We start from the raw sequence: 20,032 nt of genomic DNA, 5'->3' as shown, positions 1-20,032 counted from the left end.
TGGAGCAAGACACTGGCGTGGAAAGAGGCTGGTGGCGGTGGGGTGAGCGGATCCGTGAGCTCTGGCTCTCCTGGCCTCGGGCCTGCCCTGTGGCCACATGAGGATGGACGCTTGGGCAGTTGAACTCCACTGTCTCGCCTTGGAGGATCCAAGCAGGAAGATGTAGGTGTCAAGGCCAAGCAAAGAGCAGGCTTAGATCGCAGAAGCCGGCCGCTTCATCTGGGCATCTCAATCACTACATTGATCTCTGAGGGCTTTGCATCGGGCCAGTGGTGCCTGATTTGAGCCAGTGTCTCCCTTCTGTGTTCCTCACCGCCGGGGGGGGGCATGCTGAAACCGCACCCTCAATCCGGCTGCCCTGGACTCACTTGATCCAACGCGCTGTGGGACTGGGGAGCCAGCGGCAGAGTAAAGCCCGAAGTGAGCCGCACTCTGGGACTGGGCTGAGGCCAGAGCCACCTCCCTTTGGGCACTGAGCGGAGTTGCGGCCTCCCTGGCCACCTCAAGGGCTGGGCTCCCAAAAGCCTGATGACGGCCCAGCAGCTGCTTGCTGATACACAGAACCCATCTGGTTCAGACTCCAAATCCGCCCTGGGGGCTGGGAGACCAGCAACACCTGCCTCGAATATATACTTGGTCTTTCTCCCGGGGGCAGCACCATCGCCAGCGATAGACTGTTCGACATCTGCCCTCACATTTGTTCTACAAGGTACTTTATTGTACGAGGTATTTGCCTATCACGCATATTTATAATTCTCTTCCTGCCACCAAACCAACAGAATGTCCACAGACACTGCATCTCGATTTCTCACAAACACATTCTCATCAACATTCCCGTGGCTTGCCCTTCTCCTATTTCCTTCTTAAAAAACCCCAAAACCAAAAACCAACCTGCTTCATCCTTCTGGTCCTACTGATTCCTTTCCACGTTGGCCGATTTGGATATTTTGACTCTCCCAAGAGCTTTTTGGGCCCTTCCTACCTTTTCTTTCTTTCTTTCTTTTCTTTTCTTTTTTTTTTTTTTTTTGATATGCAGCCACAGTTTCTTCCCAGCTGTGGCTCGCCCAGTCTATATTTCCCCTGTATATTTGACCGCTTGCATTTGTGTTTTGTTATGACAGCCTAGACGTTTGTTGAACGAATGCAAAAAAAGTGAATGAATGCGAAGGTCCCGCTTGAATGGGTTTGTTCTCACATTATTCCTGGAGATCATAATTATTGATAGTGACTACGCTCTTTTTTCCGTCTGGGATGAAAAATGAGACCAGCATCAAAGTTCGCCAGGACACTGAACCAAAAGCAACCTGACCTTGATCTTTTTGTCATGTGGCCACGACTGGTTGGGACAACCCAGCTTTCCAGTCATCTCTGGCCACTCCCATGCCCCCCTCCTGTCTACTCATCTACTCAGTGATGCCTGATAGAAACAATCTTTCCAATTGGGGTGCCTTTGTGTGCGCCGTTCTTCCCTCCTAAAATGCACTTCCCCCATGCTCTCATCTGTGGATCTTCTACTTACATTCCACGGTGAGACCAGATTATTGTGTGAAGAAGCTCCCCTTACTGCGAGTTATTCCCCTCTCCGTATGTCTACGTCTGTGTGCCTTTATCACACTGGTGTCTATGCCCCCAGCCATACACCAGCCCCTGAGAGCAGGGGCTGCGGGATTCATTGTTGCAATTCCCTGTCCCCACCCACCTCCCACTAAGGTGTGGATGCTGCTGGAAGCATACTCATAATCGCCCGTGGCAAACATTAATGGAGCCCTGACACTACTCTCAGGCCTTTACTTGCATCGCCTCCCTTAATCCTCAACGCAGTCCTGGGAGGTGGACACTGTTATAATGCCCATCCTGCAGACGACGACACCGAGACAGGAATTGGGGAAGGTGTGTGACCCAAGGCATGCAGTTAATAAATGGTGGAACCAGGATTGGAACTCAGGAAGTTTGGCTGCACTGCGGCCCTGCTGTGTGAAAACTCACATTTTTGCACGTGCTCTTCCTCACCTGTGGGCCAGGACGCCCAGCCTGTCCAGGTCTCATCTGTTTAGTAGGAAGAGGGATGGGATCCAGGGGCTAGATCACATGAGCTCCCAAATAATGCCGGAGGGTCCTCACGGGCTCTCCACTCCAGCCCCTCACTGGTGTCCGTTGCTCATGAAGCTGGTCACAACTGCCTTATGACCGCATGGCTGCCACCAAGCGTGCCAGCGTCGGGTGCGGGGACTGCCTTGGGATGCTCTGTTCCTACAGCTGTGCACCCCGAGATCAGCTCCTGAAGATTCCAATGCACCAGGACCACTTTGGGCAAAGCTGAGAGTCACTTCTCTACCTGTGCTGTGCTTTGTCTCAAGGTCATCGAAGGTAGTCTCATAAAGACCCCGGGCAGAGGGGCTCTTTGGATTTCTGCCGGAAGCTTCATTCTCCTCAGGACCCAGAAAAAGACAAAAACAAAAACAAAAAATCCCAGGACTCTGCCAGGGGACTGACAGACCAGTGCTGCTCCCCTCAGATCTCCTTTCTCCTATGCAAGGCTCCCTCTGCTCCCTCGCCAGGAAGGTTAAACCTCTATAGAAGCTCCCTCCTAGTCCACTAAAGCATCAGCTATACTCAGGTGTGCATCTGACCCCCTCATTTGAATCCCCCAGGCAGAAAAAAACCAAATGTACCTCCATATTGGGACAGGCAGCGTTCACTCTCAGAGGACAATGGCAACTGACAGCCAGTTGTAGTCAGTTACATGCTCATTCAACGCACAGGACACGCACCAGAACCCTAGGACGGGGTGTGGGTGAGCTCTCTCTATAAAGATCCATATAGCTACTCATCCCGGCCATTGCAGTGCAAAAGCAGACGTAGGGGCACCTGGGTGGCTCCGTCGGTGCGTCTGACTTCAGCTCAGGGCATGATCTCGCACCTTGTGAGTTCAAGCTCCGCATCGGGCTCGCTGCCATCAGCCTGTCAGCGCAGAGCCTGCTTCAGATCCTCTGTCCTCCTCTCTCTCTGCTCCTCCCCCACTTACACTCTCAAATAAATAAATAAATAAATAAATAAATAAATAAATAAATGCAGTTGTAGATCACGTGTAAGCCAAGGCCGGAGCTGAAATTTACATTTCATGTATTCCTCAGATGTCACAAAACATTATTCTTACTTTGATTTTTTCCCACCATTTAAAAATGCAAATTCCGGGGCGCCTGGGTGGCGCAGTCGGTTAAGCGTCCGACTTCAGCCAGGTCACGATCTCGCGGTCCGTGAGTTCGAGCGCCGCGTCGGGCTCTGGGCTGATGGCTCAGAGCCTGGAGCCTGTTTCCGATTCTGTGTCTCCCTCTCTCTCTGCCCCTCCCCCGTTCATGCTCTGTCTCTCTCTGTCCCAAAAATAAATAAACGTTGAAAAAAAAATTTTTTTTAAAAATAAATAAAAATGCAAATTCCTAGCTCACGGGCCATAGAAAAACAGGCGGCTGGCAGGATTTGGTGGGCAGGCTTTAACAGTTTGCCTACCCCTGCCCTTGGAGATGAGCTGCTTGGGTTTGTTGCTGTTGTTGTTTATTTTATTTTATTTCATTTAAGAGAGAGAGAGGGCAGGAGCGGGGAGAGGGGCAGAGGGAGAAAGAGAGAGAGAGAGAGAGAGAGAGAGAGAGAGAGAGACTCTTAAGCAGGCTCCATGCTCAGCACGGAACCCCACAGGAGGTTCCATCTCATGACCCGTGGGATCCCTTGACTGGGATCATGACCTGAGCCAAAATCAAAAGTGGGACACTCAACCGGCTGAGCCACCCAGGTGTCCAGGGCTACTTGGTTTATGCCCGGTGCGCCAATGAGGTGGGACAGGATAGGGAGGGCACAGCAGAAACCTGAATCCCCAGGTCCTGGGCACAGGGTCCAGGCATCCTGGGGACTTGCCCAGCTCTGGCTGGAAGCCAAACACAACTCTAAAGTCTCTCAATGAGAGGAATTTAGAAGATTCCTCCAACCTGGTTGCACACTGAGTAGTCAGAAGGATTGCTTTTCCCCTGAGATGAGGGGGTGGTAGACTTGTCATTTTTTCATCCAGACCCCAAAGTTACCTAAATCAAGATTTTGATCTGTTCTTCCTCTGCTACTTGAAACGGTATTCATCCTAACTTTCTTCTACACCTCAGCCTGAGTCTCCACGTCGGGGGTCAGATTTTGTTTCCAGTCTAGACTAGACCAGACAAGGGGACAAGAGGGATACGGGAGACCAAGGGAAACCTTAGTGTCTTGCTGGGCAGACGCTTGCCTCTGGGCAAGACTGACCTTCTGACAGAGAGGCCCCCCCCCCCCACATCGGTTTCAGGAGTTGACTTTTCGGATTCTTTAACGTGACATTGTTCTTCTGCAAACAATCCAAGGGACCCGGTTAACATTTCTAAAAACTGTTTTCCTAAGGAAAAGGGGGGAGGCCGGCAGGAGGAGAGGAGGTAAAGAATTACACAAAGATTTAGTCTAACGGCTTAAAAATCAAAAGGATCACTGGACAGATAAGATATCAAGTGTAATAGGAAACACACTGATCCTGGGGAGATGACTTAATACGGGCCCTTCAGTCTCTCTGGGGCTTAAACAATTATCTACGATTTGGAATTATGCTTTAAATTCCCACATCGGTGTGTGTTCTGGATGCATTTTTCGGGACGCAGCCAGCAATCTTGAGTTATCTAAACCAGGCTGAAAATTACAAGTCATTAATAGCCTTTCACGAAATTGCGTCTCAGATTTTTCCTAAGTGGGATACGCTGAGGGCCACAAGGATTCCGTGATAGGAAGGAGCAAACTGCTGCTAGTTATTTTTCTGAAGCCTAATCGAGGGATCTTTTTGAAGAGCTCCTTGTCTGGCAATAAGATGAATGCCAAGACCAATATAGACCGTGTTTTTCCCACTTAGACGTGGTGATGAGATACATCATTCACGTGGAGAAATTTCTTGAGTTTCTCGGCCACGTTTCATAGCCATTCAGCCCACTGGCTTGCCATACCCTGGTCTCCAAGCTTCCCAGGCATCTTCGACTGAAAACCGAGGGCAATTTGGCCCATCAAACTCCCAGTTAATACACCTTAGTTTTCCACTATTCCCTTATAAACGGTTGAGCTTAGGTGACCAAGGACCTGTTGTTTCCTACAAAAGAAACAATACAACCAAAGTCTGAGACTCTCTTCCGGGTGCTTCTCTGTTCTTCCAGGGTCCCAGAGCCTCTGCCTGGGGGTTAGTTAACTGTCTCACATCCAGCAGCCGCCACCCAGGGGCCCAACCCTTGGCCTCAGCGGGCGGGGGGTCAATTCATCACCGACTTGCCAGAGGAGAGACACAGGAGACTGAACGGAGAAGCCTCCTCTCTCAGTTCAACTGGGAAGGATAAACCAACAAGCTGGCACTAATTAAGAGCTAATGGCCTTACAGTGGAGCGTTGCCAAAGGATAACGACCCTCAGGCTACAGCATAAATATCAAGGCATTTGGGACAGAGCCAAGACATATATTTTCAGAGTACATTAGACACCGCTGCAGCCTTCCTTGCCCTGGCTCTGCAAGAAAAAAAAAAAAAAAAAAGAGGATTTAAGGTAGGTGGGAAAGGAGTGGGGTTGAACTGGAGCTGCCTTCTGGTCAGCTGGTCAGAAAGCCCGGGGGCGGGGTGGGGGGGGGGGCTTTTAGGAAAGAATTTGCTTTTTTTTTTTTTTTTTTTTTTAAATTTTTTTTTTTCAACGTTTATTTATTTTTGGGACAGAGAGAGACAGAGCATGAACGGGGGAGGGGCAGAGAGAGAGGGAGACACAGAATCGGAAACAGGCTCCAGGCTCTGAGCCATCAGCCCAGAGCCCGACGCGGGGCTCGAACTCACGGACCGCGAGATCGTGACCTGGCTGAAGTCGGACGCTTAACCGACTGCGCCACCCAGGCGCCCCAAGAATTTGCTTTTTTGATCTCTAACTTTTGTGTGTACCAGAATTACCAGCCGAGCTCGTTAAAATGTATATCCTGGGGGGGGGGGGGTATCCCCACCCCCAGGGGGTTTGGTTGCAGTAGCTCCCAGGTGAAGCCCGGGAGTCCGCATTTGCAATCAGTTTCCCCCATGGTGATCTTCCGACCACACTCTGAAAAATGCTACTTTAGAAGCTGCCGCTACTGGCTCATTAGATCCCAAAGAGAAGGTTTTCACAGAATGAAGAAGGACGTGAGGTCGAGCAAGATTCTCGGCCTCCTGTGAACACACCAAGCCAATCTTTCCTATCAGAACGTGGCACAAGACTGTTTCAGAGAGCTGGCATGTCTCCAGCAGGCTCCTGTAGGGATCTTCTTATTCAGACCAACCTGTGGTCACTGGGAGCAAGATTCCAGGGAGTGAGGAGCTAACCATGGGTCTGGAGGAAAAGAGAAAGCACCCATGTGCATCTTCTGTACGATGTCTGCGATGCTTTCATACACTGTAATTCATAGGCTCGTACTGTAACCTTTCAGAGTCGTTAAATAAATACATCTGCTTAAAAGCTGAGGAATGATAGGCCTGGAGGTGCATCTTGCCTCCTTTGGTCACCATGACACGAGGAAGGGGGGGCGAAAAATAGTCGCTGTACTACAATTTGCAGTGAGCAGGGCGGGCAAACCAGACCAATAACTTTGGCTTGACCTTCCTAGATCAAACGTCTTATCAGCTGGTCGAACTGAGGTTGGTTGTTGGGACCGGCAAATACTTGTGAAAGGATTGATGGATCAGATTATAAAAATAGATGGAAAGTTCCGACGATAAACGCAGCTGACTATGGGAACAAGAGAGAAACAACCCACCATATCATCTGGGAAAATGAAACTCCTTGGCAAGACTTCACAACAGCCTGATTCAAAATTTCATAATGAAATTATGTCTCTGATCAAAGCCTGAATGAGCTCATGGGCTGATTTTTGCCATTCGTGTTTATTCTGGTTTGAACCAAATTGAGGCATCAGAAACACATTATGCTAGTCTGTACTCCAGGAGTGGGCTATTGCACCGGCGTTTAGGGGAACAAAGGGACAGTGTGAGGAGGAAGGGGACATCTTTGGGTCCTCACTGGGCATGAAGTTGTTTCTGACTGGCTCTCAGAGACTCCTCCGGGACGCCACGTCTGGGTCAGGGCCTTTGTAGCAAAATTGTGTTTAATCTCATGATACATGTCCTTGGGGCAATAAAAGTGAATGTCAAGGAAGAGAAGGTATTTCCCCGCTGTAGTCCAGGACATGCGCTGTTTTTGCTCTAGAACGAATGTTTTTTGTGGCTTGTTTGTTTCAGACTCAGAGAAATAAAGACTCAATCATCCTACCCAAAGAGTATTCACTTAGTACCAAGTTGTTTTTACCAAGTAAGCTACACCACAGGTGGGAACCCACCTTCCTCCTGCCTGGCCACCTCTTCTCTGGCTTCTCCTCAAGGCACAGTGATAGATGGGCACTTCCTGACAACTTGAGGTGCCAAAAACAGAGGGAGGGCTTCTTGGTTGAAACAAGGGCATCTACAGATGGTTCCATATTTCGGCGGTAGAAACAGCAACTGCTGGGTTTTACCTTACTCACCCTCAGGGCAAGAGGCATTCCCATCTGCTATTAAATAAATGTTTGTGTCCCCCTAAAATTCATCCATCGAAGCTGTAATTTCCAACGTGATGGTGTTTGGAGGTGGGGCCTGTGGGAGATAATTAGCTGTCTGCAGGCTGGGGAGAGAGTTCTAGGAATATGACTCTGCTGACACTCTGACTTTGGACTTCCCAGCCTCCAGAACTGTGAGAAATGTTTGCTGTTTAAGGCACCCGGTCCATGGGTTTTTTTTTGTTTTGTTTTGTTTTTTTACAACAGGCTGAGCTAAAATACCATCTCTCTATTCCTTCACTCAGTGAATACTTATTGACTCCTTACTGTGTATCAAGTGCTATTCAAAGTCTTGGAATTACAGTAGTGAAAAAACCTACAAAGTCCCTGCTCTCGAGAAAATTACATTCTAGTTTTAGGGAAGCTCTGATAGACCTGTAAATATCATAATTTCAGCTAGTGATAAATGTCATGAAACAAGTAACACAGAATAACTGCAGAAGGGAGGGAGGCAGCTGATTTGGAAAGATCAGACAGGAAAGTTTTCTCTCAGTAGAGAGGATTGCCAGATAAAATCCCAGATGCCCAGTTAAATTAGAATTTCAGATAGACAATGAATTTTTTTTTTTAAGTAAAAGCATGTCCCAAATATTGCATGGCACATACACTAGGAATTATTGTTTATCTGAAATCCTAATTTAACTGGGTATCCTGTATTTTTATGTGCGGAAATCTTGCAAGCTTACCAGTAGGTGACATCTGAGCTAAGAACGGAATGACCTGAAGGAACTAGCTGTTCAAAGTTTCAAGGAAAGAGTGATTCAGGCGGAGGGATCCAGAGTGAATGTCAGAATAACCACTGGGAGGGAGGTACAAGTGAGGCTAGATAAATAGGCGGGGGCCAGATCGTGCAGAATTCTGTAGGGATGGCAAGGAGTCTTGAATTTCTTTCTCTCTTTAAGTGTGATGCGCTATTGGAATTTTAAGAAGGGTGACAAGGTCTGACTGCTATTTGGCTGCTGTTTGGTCAGCCACCTTTGGAAGGGTTAGAGGGCAACCTCAGAAGATAATTGAACTTAAGCTTGTGCCATTGGCCTGGGAAGCGAGGGTACCTAGGAGGCCGCCAGGGAGGAGCAGCTTGGCGGTTGCTAGGGAGCGAGAGGGGCGGGGCTCCACGCACCGCGAAGGCTAAGCGGCCGGGACGGGGGCGGAGCCAGGAGAGCGGCGGCGCGCGCCGTGCGTTCGCAGGAAGTCGTGCCGGGAAAGCAAAGGGCGCGAGCGGAAGTGACGTCGCCCGTGCCCACGTGGTCCAGCGTGGTTCCCGCGGGTCGTTTCGGCCGGACCTGGAAAGTAACGAGCTCGTTTACTCGACAGAGGCCGGACCTAGCGCTCCGGTGCCCGTCCCGTCGGCAAGATGGTGAAGCCCAAGTACAAAGGACGGAGCACCATCAACCCCTCCAAGGCCAGCACAAACCCTGGTACGGGCGGCGGGGCTCGCGGAGGGTGGAGCTTGGAGGAAGCTTGGTAGGGAGGGCTCCGAGGGGATCGAGGGGGAGGAGGGATACCCGGGTGGCAAATAACTTGGAGTGGCCTCGAGCCGAGTGGCTATTGGGGACGAGAAGGCAGAAGGTGTTTTTTTCATTCGCAGGCACTGAGGAGGGCTGACATCTTGCACGCCTCTCAGGGCCAGGTGCCACGCACCAGTTCTAAAGTCGGGGAAAGTGAACCCTTGGGCCTGACAGCCATGGGGCATCTCCAGTTGTGAAATGCAGAGACTGGGAAGCTCTGAGTTGGAAAGGGCAGTTATCTCGACCTCCTCTTGTGTTCCTAGGTGGATCAGCCTCTCTCCCAATGTTTCAGACTTGTATGATTAGGAGTTAATTGGATAGTCAGATTAAAAGTGGTGTAGGCCGACCCAGCTGGCATTTTACACTTGACCACACTTGCCTGCCACTCTAGCTTTGACCATTTAAATGAGAAAGGGATTGTACATTTGGCTGTTGGAGTCATCCTATCTGGTAAAGCGCACGGAAACCCTGCAGGTAGACGGATAATGATCATTTCAATAAAGATGTTTTTGGAGATGTTTGTGCGCTTTGCTGAGCTTCCACTTGTGGGATGAACAAGATAGCCTTTGGGGGAGTCCCTTCCATTGGAGAGAGACAGAGCATGAGCAGAGGAGGGGTAGAGAGAGAGAGGGAGACACAGAATCCAAGGTAGGCTCCAGGCTCCGAGCTGTCAGCACAGAGCCGGACACGGGACTCGAACTCACCAGCTGTGAGATCATGACCTGAGCCGAAGTCGGACACCCAACCGACTGAGCCACCCAGGTGCCCGTAATAATCCTTTTTTTAAAACGTGGCTTAAAGTTTTTGATGACTTTAGTTGATGTTGAATGCTTTCCCTGGATTGCTGATACATTATGCAATTTCTGTACCCTGGGATCTCAGAATGTTGGACCCAAAAAGGCCCTTAGGGGTTACAATGTTGTAGGTGAGGAGCCAGAGCCAAAATTGGGGAAGTGGCTCATCACAGTTGGCAAAGTTGGTGAGTAGAGCCGTCAGCACTGGGATTTCAGCCTGTTTTCTACTGCATCACTTCAGGAGTAGGCAGGTGACTTGAAGACATCCCCAACGGGAAGAGCTAGGCCAGTATTAACATGCTTATTTGTCCTTCTCTCTCTCAGATGTAAGGCAAGATTTGCTTCCTACGTTGCTGTTGATGAAACTAAACTCAAACATTAGGAAATTAAGAAACTGGTACATAAGGAATATTTAGGTGTCAAAATATGTAGTCTCCGTGGTGCCTTGCATACAGCAGGCACTCCGTATCGGTTCCACAGAGGTAGGTGTCTTAGTAAGAGCACAGACAGTGGTCGAATGCTTTTGTTTAAATTCTGGCTCTGCCATTTAGTAGCTGTGTGATCTTCGGCAAGGCGTCTGGCCACCTGTGCCTCAGTTTCTCAGCTTGCAGAATGAGGATAATGTCTCTCCTGATAGGGTACTGTGGATCACACAGTGCCAGGATTAATGCTCACAATTATTAACTCTTATCAAACACAGTCATATTGAGGGTCAGAGGTTAGGTCAGCTTTGTCATACCATGTTGCTTCCGGTGATCATAATTTTGTCGGGATGACGTAGGGGAGAGTAGATATTTTGCAGTGAGGCGGGGCAGCAGCTTGCCTACTTTGAGTGAGCTAGTTGGTGTGTTTGAGGCAATGAGCATATTTAAACTTGGTTATCAAATAGCTGGTGGTCGACTTCTGTCTTTCCTAGATCGAGTACAGGGAGCAGGAGGCCAGAACATGAGGGACCGGGCCACAATCCGGCGCCTGAATATGTACAGGCAGAAGGAACGCAGGTGAGCATTGCACACTGCCATGCCCCCTTTCCCTTCGTGCCCCGGACTTGTAGCTGAGACCTCATAACCTATGACCTTCCCACACCCGCTTTCCCCAAATACCAGTAGTGTATTTTCAAATGTCATCTTATATGGGTGTTGTTATGATAAATTGTAAGGTTCCGGTTAAAGGCGTGGGTAGTGGGTGGTGAAACAGTGATTGTGTCACAAGACTGTAGGACAAATCGAGGTTTTATTCCTCACAGCCTCGCCCTCCACGAATGGCACATGAGATCTCAAGTTACATATCCCTCAGCTAGAAATCTGGTTTTCTTTCACAAAGCATATAGGACTGTAGTTATGAAAGCAGCCAGAAAACTTGTTTTTTAATGCGAAACTTTAGATCACAACATTGTGGCACTTGGAAACTCATCACAACTGGGAGTTCTGCTGAGGCAGCCTCTACCACAGGGACTTGCTGACCATGGCATTTTGCTAGCTGGTCTTAATTTGTTTGGTAATTAGATTCTTCATCCATTCTGAAAGATGTGTTTAAAGCACAAATGTCAATGAACTTAATCTTCCTTAGTCACCTACTCTGCTGTTTGTTTTAAAATTTTGAGTTCCAGCATAAATCACCCTCTACTTAAAACTCGTTTAAACCGGCCTTCAAATAATTACCGCAGAAACTCAAGTATGTGGCGTTTTTTTTTTTTTTCCTTTTTAAAAAAAAGCAAACAAACAGTAAACAGATTTTCAGACATCAGCGTTATTTGTTATTCATCCAGCAGAAATCATTACGTGCTCTGTTGCAAGAGGTTTAAATGGCTTTTGGACAATCTGTTTCAAATGTAGAAGTACTTTTTGTTTACTGAAATCTGTATTTCATGATCATTTAAAACCAGAAAAAGAAAAAAAGGTCCTTTTGATGGAAAGGGTATTCTGTAAACCAAGCTTTTCTGTTGCCTTTCTTCTGTCATCAACCAAAATCTGTTATTTCCTCAATTTAGGAACAGTCGTGGTAAAGTGATTAAGCCTCTGCAATATCAGTCAACCGTGGCTTCTGGCACGGTGGCAAGAGTGGAGCCAAATATTAAATGGTTTGGTGAGTACTGTCACTGTCCCCTGTCACTTTGTTCTACCAAATGTGCGCTGTATGGAAAAAGGTAGGCCTAAAAGGGGTCTAAAACGCAGAAGCTTTTGGGTGAGTAGTACTGTCAGGGGTTATAGGAGAAACGGATGAGAAGTACCCGTAGTGGGAAAAGTGCTAAGAAAAGTAGTGGTGGTGGTGGTGGTGGTGGATTCCAGAAACAAGTTCTTCTTTTTTTTTTTTTTTTTTTTTTTTTGAGAGAGAGAAAGCGCCAGTGGGGGAGGGCCAGAGAGAGAGAGAGGGAGAGAGAATCCCAAGCAGGCTCCGCCCTGCTAGCACAGAGCCCACTGTGGGGCTTGAACCCACGAACCACGAGATCATGACCTGAGCTGAAGTCAGACGCTTCACCGGCCTCGCCACCCAGGCGGCCCCTCAACCAGTTCTTTGTGTAAAGAGCTCATTGTTCATTGTAAGTGAACCCTCTTAAACAGATAAGTCCGTCCTTGGTGACCTGCTTTCAGAGAACCTGAGAGCTGTCATCTCGTCCTTTCCGGTGGCCCAGAGGGTGCCTTGCAGGTAACGCCTGTGCCTTTAACTCGAAGCACAAGTGCAGTGGCTGGAAGCTCCTTTGAAACAGTTTTTCATGGGCACCTACACTGGCCGTGAAAGGGTCTCTTGTTGGCCTTTTCCCAGGAGCGAAGAGAGCGGAGTCAGGGCTTCTTGCTTTGGAAAGTCGGCCTCCAGTTGAGGCCGGGCTTTCTCTCAGTCCCTGCTAGGTGCGTGGGCACGTCAGGTCACACCCCATGGTTTGCTTGGTGTTTGACCTCTGTGCGTGGAGGCAGGTGACAACTACCTTTGAGAGTGTCTCTCACATCTTTTGAGGGGATACCCTCTAGGAAGCGGCAACACGAGAAGGTGTCCGAGAAAACGTTTTAGAGAGGTGTTTTAGCCTCTCTGGAGACTGTGACTCTAGGTCCAGACCATCTGGGTGTGAATCCTAATTCTGCCATTTCTGTGACCGTGGGCAAGTTATTAGGCTTCTCTGTTGGTTGACTTCCTTGTCTCTAAAATGGGGATAAAAATAGTCCCTATTTTCCTAGGGCTGCGGTGGGGATTAGGTGGGGGGAAACATGGGCAGTGTAGCAGCCAGCGGCCCCTTAGCCCTCACCATCTTGAGTTCTGTATTTGTGCTGCACATGCTGTTTCGTTGAATATGTGTTTCAGACTCCCTCACTTACAAGGAGTTCCCCAGCTAGTGTTATGTAGCTTTATTTTGTTCCCTTGCATGGATTTATTGGTGAACTCAATAGTCTCTTCAAACCCTCATAACCCTAAAGGCAGTAATTGTGACTCAGGTTCTGTGCTTCAAGATTCCCTTTGTATATGAGTACATCAGCTGTGATTGGCTCCAGATTTCTTTCCAGATCTCGCAGGAAGTATAGGATAGTTGTCAAATCTCAGTTCCATTCAGTGATGTTGATTTTTTTCAGTTTCATCCAGTCAGGAAACTGGGCTTGGAAAACTCTTGAAACCCTTTGTGTGTGTGGTTGGTGGATTAGTTCATAGTGTATGAGTGCAGGAGAGGCAGTTTTTTTGTTTTATTCCCCCCCCCCCCCCTTTTAAATTTGAAAATGGCTACATGGGACAGATGGATGTTTGGGCAAGCCAGGGTAACAGAGTCTTGCCTTTCCCTGTGTCTTTGGGAAGAAGGATGCAGAATCAAAAAGGAGTTGTTTATAAATGACAACATTCTTCCATAAAACAGGAAACACACGTGTGATTAAACAGTCGTCGTTACAAAAATTTCAAGAGGAAATGGGCACAGTTATGAAGGATCCATACAAAGTTGTCATGAAGCAAAGCAAGCTACCCATGTCTCTTCTCCACGATCGGATCCAGCCTCACGTAAGTTGGTGGATATCCCTGGCAATGGAATTTCGTGGGCACACTCCACACCGATCCAGCTCTAACATGTTTGTCTTTTGTGTTTTTCCATAGGGAAGAGTGGCTTTAATGCAGTACTGATGAACTTTCTGAGACTTCTCCTTTCATCTGTGTTAGGGCCTTACCCTAGTATGAATTGCGTTGTGTCAGGAGGGCGCATTACCTAGTGGATCAGAGCGCAGGCTTGGGAGTCAGGTCCCACTTAGCCTTTGCTCTCCCCCTTCCTAGAGCCTTAGGTATCTCCATGGGCTTTCACTTCCCGGCTATAAAGTCAAGAAAACCGACTTCCTTGGGTGGCCAGATGAAGCATTTGGCATACAGTGAGGTCATAGCCCACTGCCGTCAATTAGAGCTGACTAGATCATGGCTGTTACTAATACTAGTTGTATTTTGGGTTTTTTTTGGGTAGGCAAACTGGTTTAAGTGGTAACTCCTTCAAACTTCAGGGAAATGTAGAGTTAGGACTGGGTTGGTAGGAGGGAGGCCTTTGGTGCTATGTACTTTGGGCTTCTGTGAGACCCTTGGAATTCTTTCTAGTGAAGGAAAGGGTGCTGGGCAGATTGGTTCTTAACCACTGTGGTTGAAGGACAGTGAGGACTGAATCCTGCTTGAGTGGAATGAGTTTCACACAGAACCAAAGAAATGGCCTCATGTTTGCACGCTTTTACTTGCATCGAATATTAATTCTCAGAAATGTAGCCAGTATGTAAGCCTCAGTTCAGATGTAAGGAGGGGAAGGAAACATTGACATGCATGCATGGATTAAACAGTTCAAAGCAAATTGTTTACTCGCAGAACAAAATAAAAACCAAGGCCTGGTTATTGCCTCAGGTTTTGTCAATTATGCTTTGTTTTATGACGGACTAGAAGAATGGCACCTATTAGTGGAATGACTGTTTTCTTTCAGGGAAACACATGAGTGTAATTCACGAACCACAGACAAGTTGCTCATTTCCCTTGTTCTCTTGGTTTGTTCTCCCTAAAGCCATCTTTTAACAAACTATTGAATCTTGTTTACGAGGAGAACAGAGAGGGCTTATTATGGATTTATTGCTTTGTTGCTCTTTCCAGTTGTTCAGTGCTTCTAAAACTCAGTGCCAAGTATCTGATCTATAGAGTGAAGGATGGACAGCTGCACCAGTCAGCTGGTATTTTGATGCAGATAATACTCAAGAGTACGGGATGCCTTTACTGCTTTGGCCTTGAAAAACCTTCCCTGTTTTATTTTAGTGTGGTATCTACTGCTCCTTATAAAGTTTAATCCTAGATCCCTGCACAGGGGAGTCCAATCATATATGCTTTAACTTTTACACTGTCGTCAGCTACATGTGCGTTATAATTACTATAATTCTGTAGCAGTCCAGCAAAAATACTGTCACTTATTTGTGTGCTTTGTTAAATACTGCTATAGCTGCATGATGCTCGTTAACGTATGGGCTCACACACACACACACATCTGTGTGTGTACTGTACTTGATAGGTTATTTATGAGCTTTCCAAGAATAACTTTGGTCACAGTTTTCCCACTGACATCAGTACCTGGTTCCCCTGTAAAACTGAACTAAGAGAGGGGTTAGAGAATCTAAAAAAAATGACAACAGCTTAAGGATCTTTAGGAATTGGAGGGGGCGATCAAGGTCAGAAGCCATAGGGGCCGGTCCATCATCCGTGTTTAGTGGCTGGTGCTCACAGAGGAGCTTTGTACTGAGGGGCAGAGGGTGATTTTTTTTTTGAGGCTATACTCTGCCGTCTGTTAACGTTCTGTTACGTGTTAGATCCTAACTCAGACTTCGACTTTTATCCTACTTCAAAAATTCCTATGCCCGTAACTCCTTTACAGGCACATCAAGTTCTAGTTAGTATCAGGTTCCTTTTATCACATCTAAACTATTACTTTGGACTTCTGCTAGATGTTTTTCATCCGAAGGCTTTCCATGTGCATTTAATAAAAACGTTACCTAAATTAGGAAAAATGTTATCTGAAACTAAAATGCATCTTACAAAACAAGCAATTCCTTTTGGCCATGAAAGAAGTGAACTTCCAAGAAAAAGTTGGCATTTACAGTTGGTTTAAAAAAGAACACAAATTTGAGTATAATTGTCCTTGACAAAATCTGTGAATTTGGCGAATTTTATGCACTTGTTTGAAAACTCAAAAAAGAAAAGAAAAGATAAGTTAATTTTTATCATTGTGGCCGTAATTACATATGACTAAAGTTTATGATAAATGAAATAAAGCAGAGTTTTTGGCAAGTCTTACACAACTATTCATATTTGCTTTGACTGTTTGTCTTACTTTTGTAGTTCTCCAAGGAGGCTTATAGAACTTTAGGATTGGGGAACAAGTGCTTTTGCTATTTAAGCATTTCAAATTTGAAACCAGGCTGCATCCCTGTTGTAGTTTTTGGTACGGGTTGAGCTTTGAAAAAACAAAAGCGGAAAGCCTTTCCTGGGTAGGTTTTAAACTGTCTGTTTTTGCTCAGTGCTTTCCTTAGCTTTATGTGAAACTCTGTTTTCTCTTTAGAACTCCAAGGTGCACATTCTTGACACCGAAAGCTTTGAAACTACATTCGGCCCTAAGTCACAGAGGAAGCGACCAAACTTATTTGCGAGTGATATGCAGTCTCTTCTAGAAAATGCAGAAATGTCCAGCGAGAGCTACGACCAGGGCAAGGATCGTGACCTGGTCACCGAAGACCCTGGGGTGAGGTACGGTTTGGGTGTCATCTGCTCTCATCATTTGCTCTTGTGCAACAAAACTTTTTTTTTAGTTTATTTGGAGGCAGAAGATGCGCCAGGGGAGGGGCAGAGAGAGAGAGGGAGGGAGAGAATCCCTAGCAGGCTCCGCGTTGTCAGCGCAGAGGCGGACTGGGGCTCCAACTCACAAACTGAGATCTGGCCTGAGCCAAAATCAAGAGTTGGACACTCAACAGACCACCCAGGTGCCCTGCAACAAAATATTTTTGTACCTTTATTTTACCTATATGAAGCTTGGTGCTTACCTCCTAGATAGTGATCTTCTTCCCTTACGCTAGAAAAATTTGTGACGTTGGGGCCAGATGGAAAATAATTTCTGAGGTGGCTTGTTTTCTCTGGGTCTCTTTTTTTCATGATTGTTTTTTTCTTCATAATAATAGCAGTAGATTCTGTCGTAGACAATTTAGAATATACAGTTAAATTAGAAATGCAACAAAAACTAAGAACTCCTAGTCCCACCGACCATGTTATTAAATTGTTAAAATCATCAATGTCAGGGCTTCCTTAATCAGAGACTCTGGACCACTGGGGGTTCATGGATGGTCTTTGAATTTCCTGTGACCTTCTGAAGATAATGTGGGAAATGTACGTACATGCGTAGAGGTGGCAGTGTTTTGTCATTTTTATGTTTGCTGCGGAGGGGGAGGAGAAGGATTGATACCTTTTGTCATATCATATTCTCATAGAGTTCATGCCCAAAAAGTATCAAGAATTAGTCACTGTTAGATGTATTATTCTGGATCTTTTTTACACTCAGTTTTCATTTATAATACCTTAAGAGTGTTGTTTTCTTTAATTTTTAATGTTTATTTTTGCGGGGGGAGACAGAGTGTGAGCGGGGGAGGGGCAGAGAGAGAGAGGAAGACACAGATCTGAAGCGGGCTCCAGGCTCAGAGCCGTCGACACAGAGCCCAACTTGGGGCTCAAACGCATGGACCGTGAGATCATGACCTGAGCCGATGTTGGACACTTAACCGACTGAGCCACCCAGGCACCCCCTTACGAGTGTATTTTAACTTGCCCCCCCCCTTTTTTTTTCTTAATGTTTAAATGTTTTTTTACTTCTGAGAGAGAGACGGAGTGCAAACAGGGGAGGGGCAGAGAGAGAGGGAGACCCAGAATCTGAAGCAGGCTCCAGGCTCTGAGCTGTCAGCACAGAGCCCGACACGAGGCTCGAACTCACGAACGGTGGGATCATGATCCGAGCCAAAGTCAGACACTCAACTGACTGAGCCACCCAGGTGCCCTGAACTTACTTTTTATTTTAATATATTTTTCTAAATTATTAAGAATAAATTTCCATTAAAAAAATAGATTTCCATGGTAGTACTCATCGACAGTCCCGCTGTGGAACATTTATGCCGTTTGTAGTTTTGCCCTGTGGTAAATAAGGCCAGGGTAAAGCATCCGTGTGACTAAATCTTTCTCCTTAATTATTCCCCTAAGATACATTCTTACGGGGGAAATGGCTGTGTCAGAGAGCATGCATGTTTTTGACAGGCAGCTGCCCGGTGCCCTCCAGAAAGCGTTGCCGTGTCCCCTCTTCACCGCTCGTGAGTGTCCCAGATGCCTCAGCAAAGAGGTGCTGTTGCTCACCTGCAGTAGGGCTGCCCCAGTGCTGTCGGCGGTCTGTTTTCTAACTATGCGTCTCCTGGAGAGCAAGTCAGGCCATCTGAGGCCAAGCAAAAGAGGTAGCAAGTTCGTTTCTTCTTAGACGTATTTGGAGGGCGCCTAGGTGGCTCCTTAGGTTAAGCATCCAACTTCGGCTCAGGTCGTGATCTCACGGTTCGTGAGTTCGAGCTCCACGTCGGGCTCTGTGCTGACAGCTCAGAGCCTGGAGCCTGCTTCGGATTCTGTGTCTCCCCCCTCTCCCTGCCCTCCCCCACTGGTGCTGTCTCTCTCTCAAAAATAAATAAACATTAAAATAAAAATAAGTATTTGGACTTTGTGTGCCTCTGCTGATGTGAATTTTTCCCCCTCCCAAAGGTGCAGTATATAATGGGGGGGGGGGGGGGAAGGGGAGAAGAAAACTGGTTTTGTTTCCAAGACACTGGGTAAATATCTGTGAGGCTAGTGGATAAACAGATTCTCAGCCTTATCAGAAAAATTTCACTTCATATGGGAGTGTAGATTATGGTTCAGGTCTTGCCAAATCCGTTTCATAATCTTCTATGACATGTTGCCTAATTACAGTTGCTTTTTAAAATATTTGTTTTAATTTTTCCATATTTTTTATGTATGATATATGGTTTAAAATTTTTTAATTTTGTTTTTAATTGATATACCATTCTCTTTAAAAAAATTTTTTTAATGTTTATTTTTGAGAGAGCATGAGAGGGAGAGGGGCAGAGAGAGAGGGAGACACAAAATCTGAAGCAGGCTCCAGGCTCGGAGCTGTCAGCACAGAGAGCCTGACGTGGGGCTCGAACTCATGAGTGGTGAGATCATGACCTGAGCTGAAATCAGATGCTCAACTGACTGAGCCACCCAGACACCCCATAAATTTTTAAATGTTTTAAATTTATTTATCATGGTAAGTGTACTCTTTAATCCCCTTCCCCTATTTTTCCCATCCCCCGCCCCCCCCCCACCTCCCCTTTGGGTAACCATCGGTTCTCTTTAGTTAAAAGTCTGTTTGTTGGTTTGTTTCTCTCTCTCTCTTTTTTTTCTTTTTTTGCTAGTTTGTTTTGTTTCTTAAATTCCACATATGAGTGAGATCACATGGTATTTGTCTTTCTCTGACCGACTCATTTCACTTAGCATTACACTCTCTAGCTCCATTTTTAATTTTTTGAGGAAACTCCATACTGTTTTTTTGGTTTTAGGTTTATTTTGAGAGCAAAGAGAGCGCAGTTATGGGAGGGCAGAGAGAGAGGGAAAGCGAGAGAATCCCAAGCAGACTCTGCACTGTTGGTATGGAGACCGACCAGGGCTCAGACTCACGAACCATGAGAACGTGACCTGAGCTGAAATCAGGAGTCAGATGCTTAACCGACTGAGCCACCCGGGCGCGCCCTCCATAGTGTTTTCCAAAGTGGCTGCACCAGTTTGCATCCCCTCCAGCAGTACGTGAAGGTTCCTTTTTCTCCGCATCCCTGCCAACACCTGTTATCTCTTGAGTCACTTTATTTTAAATTTTACATTTTTTACTGTGGTAAACTGGACATACAATTTTATCTTTTCAGGCATTTTTAAGCCTGCAAGTCAGTGGCATTAAGTACGTTCACGTGGTTATGCAGCCGTCCCTGCTCCGGGTCTACTGCCAGAATCCTTTACATCATCCCAAACTGAAAGTCTTTACCCATTACACAGTAACGT

General features: G+C 46.7%; 1 protein-coding gene across 1 annotated transcript in view; it reads left to right on the top strand.

Moving 5' to 3' along the window:
- The first annotated feature begins 8,863 nt into the window (after positions 1 to 8,863).
- The window catches only part of GNL2 (G protein nucleolar 2), a 26,245-nt gene continuing 15,076 nt past the window's right edge, over positions 8,864 to 20,032 (top strand). Inside the window, exons 1-5 of the mRNA XM_025934831.2 lie at positions 8,864 to 9,059; positions 10,860 to 10,944; positions 11,934 to 12,028; positions 13,779 to 13,918; positions 16,482 to 16,666. Of these exons, the coding sequence (XP_025790616.1) occupies positions 8,996 to 9,059; positions 10,860 to 10,944; positions 11,934 to 12,028; positions 13,779 to 13,918; positions 16,482 to 16,666 (569 nt within the window). The 5' untranslated portion in view covers positions 8,864 to 8,995. The remainder of the gene's footprint in view (positions 9,060 to 10,859; positions 10,945 to 11,933; positions 12,029 to 13,778; positions 13,919 to 16,481; positions 16,667 to 20,032) is intronic.

Source organism: Puma concolor, chromosome C1, assembly GCF_028749965.1.
Source record: "Puma concolor isolate L17-30 chromosome C1, mPumCon1.1.hap2, whole genome shotgun sequence".
Classification (NCBI taxonomy): Eukaryota; Metazoa; Chordata; class Mammalia; order Carnivora; family Felidae; genus Puma; species Puma concolor.
The sequence above is the reverse complement of the archived record's forward strand: the minus strand, read 5'-3'. Positions and strand labels throughout refer to the sequence as shown.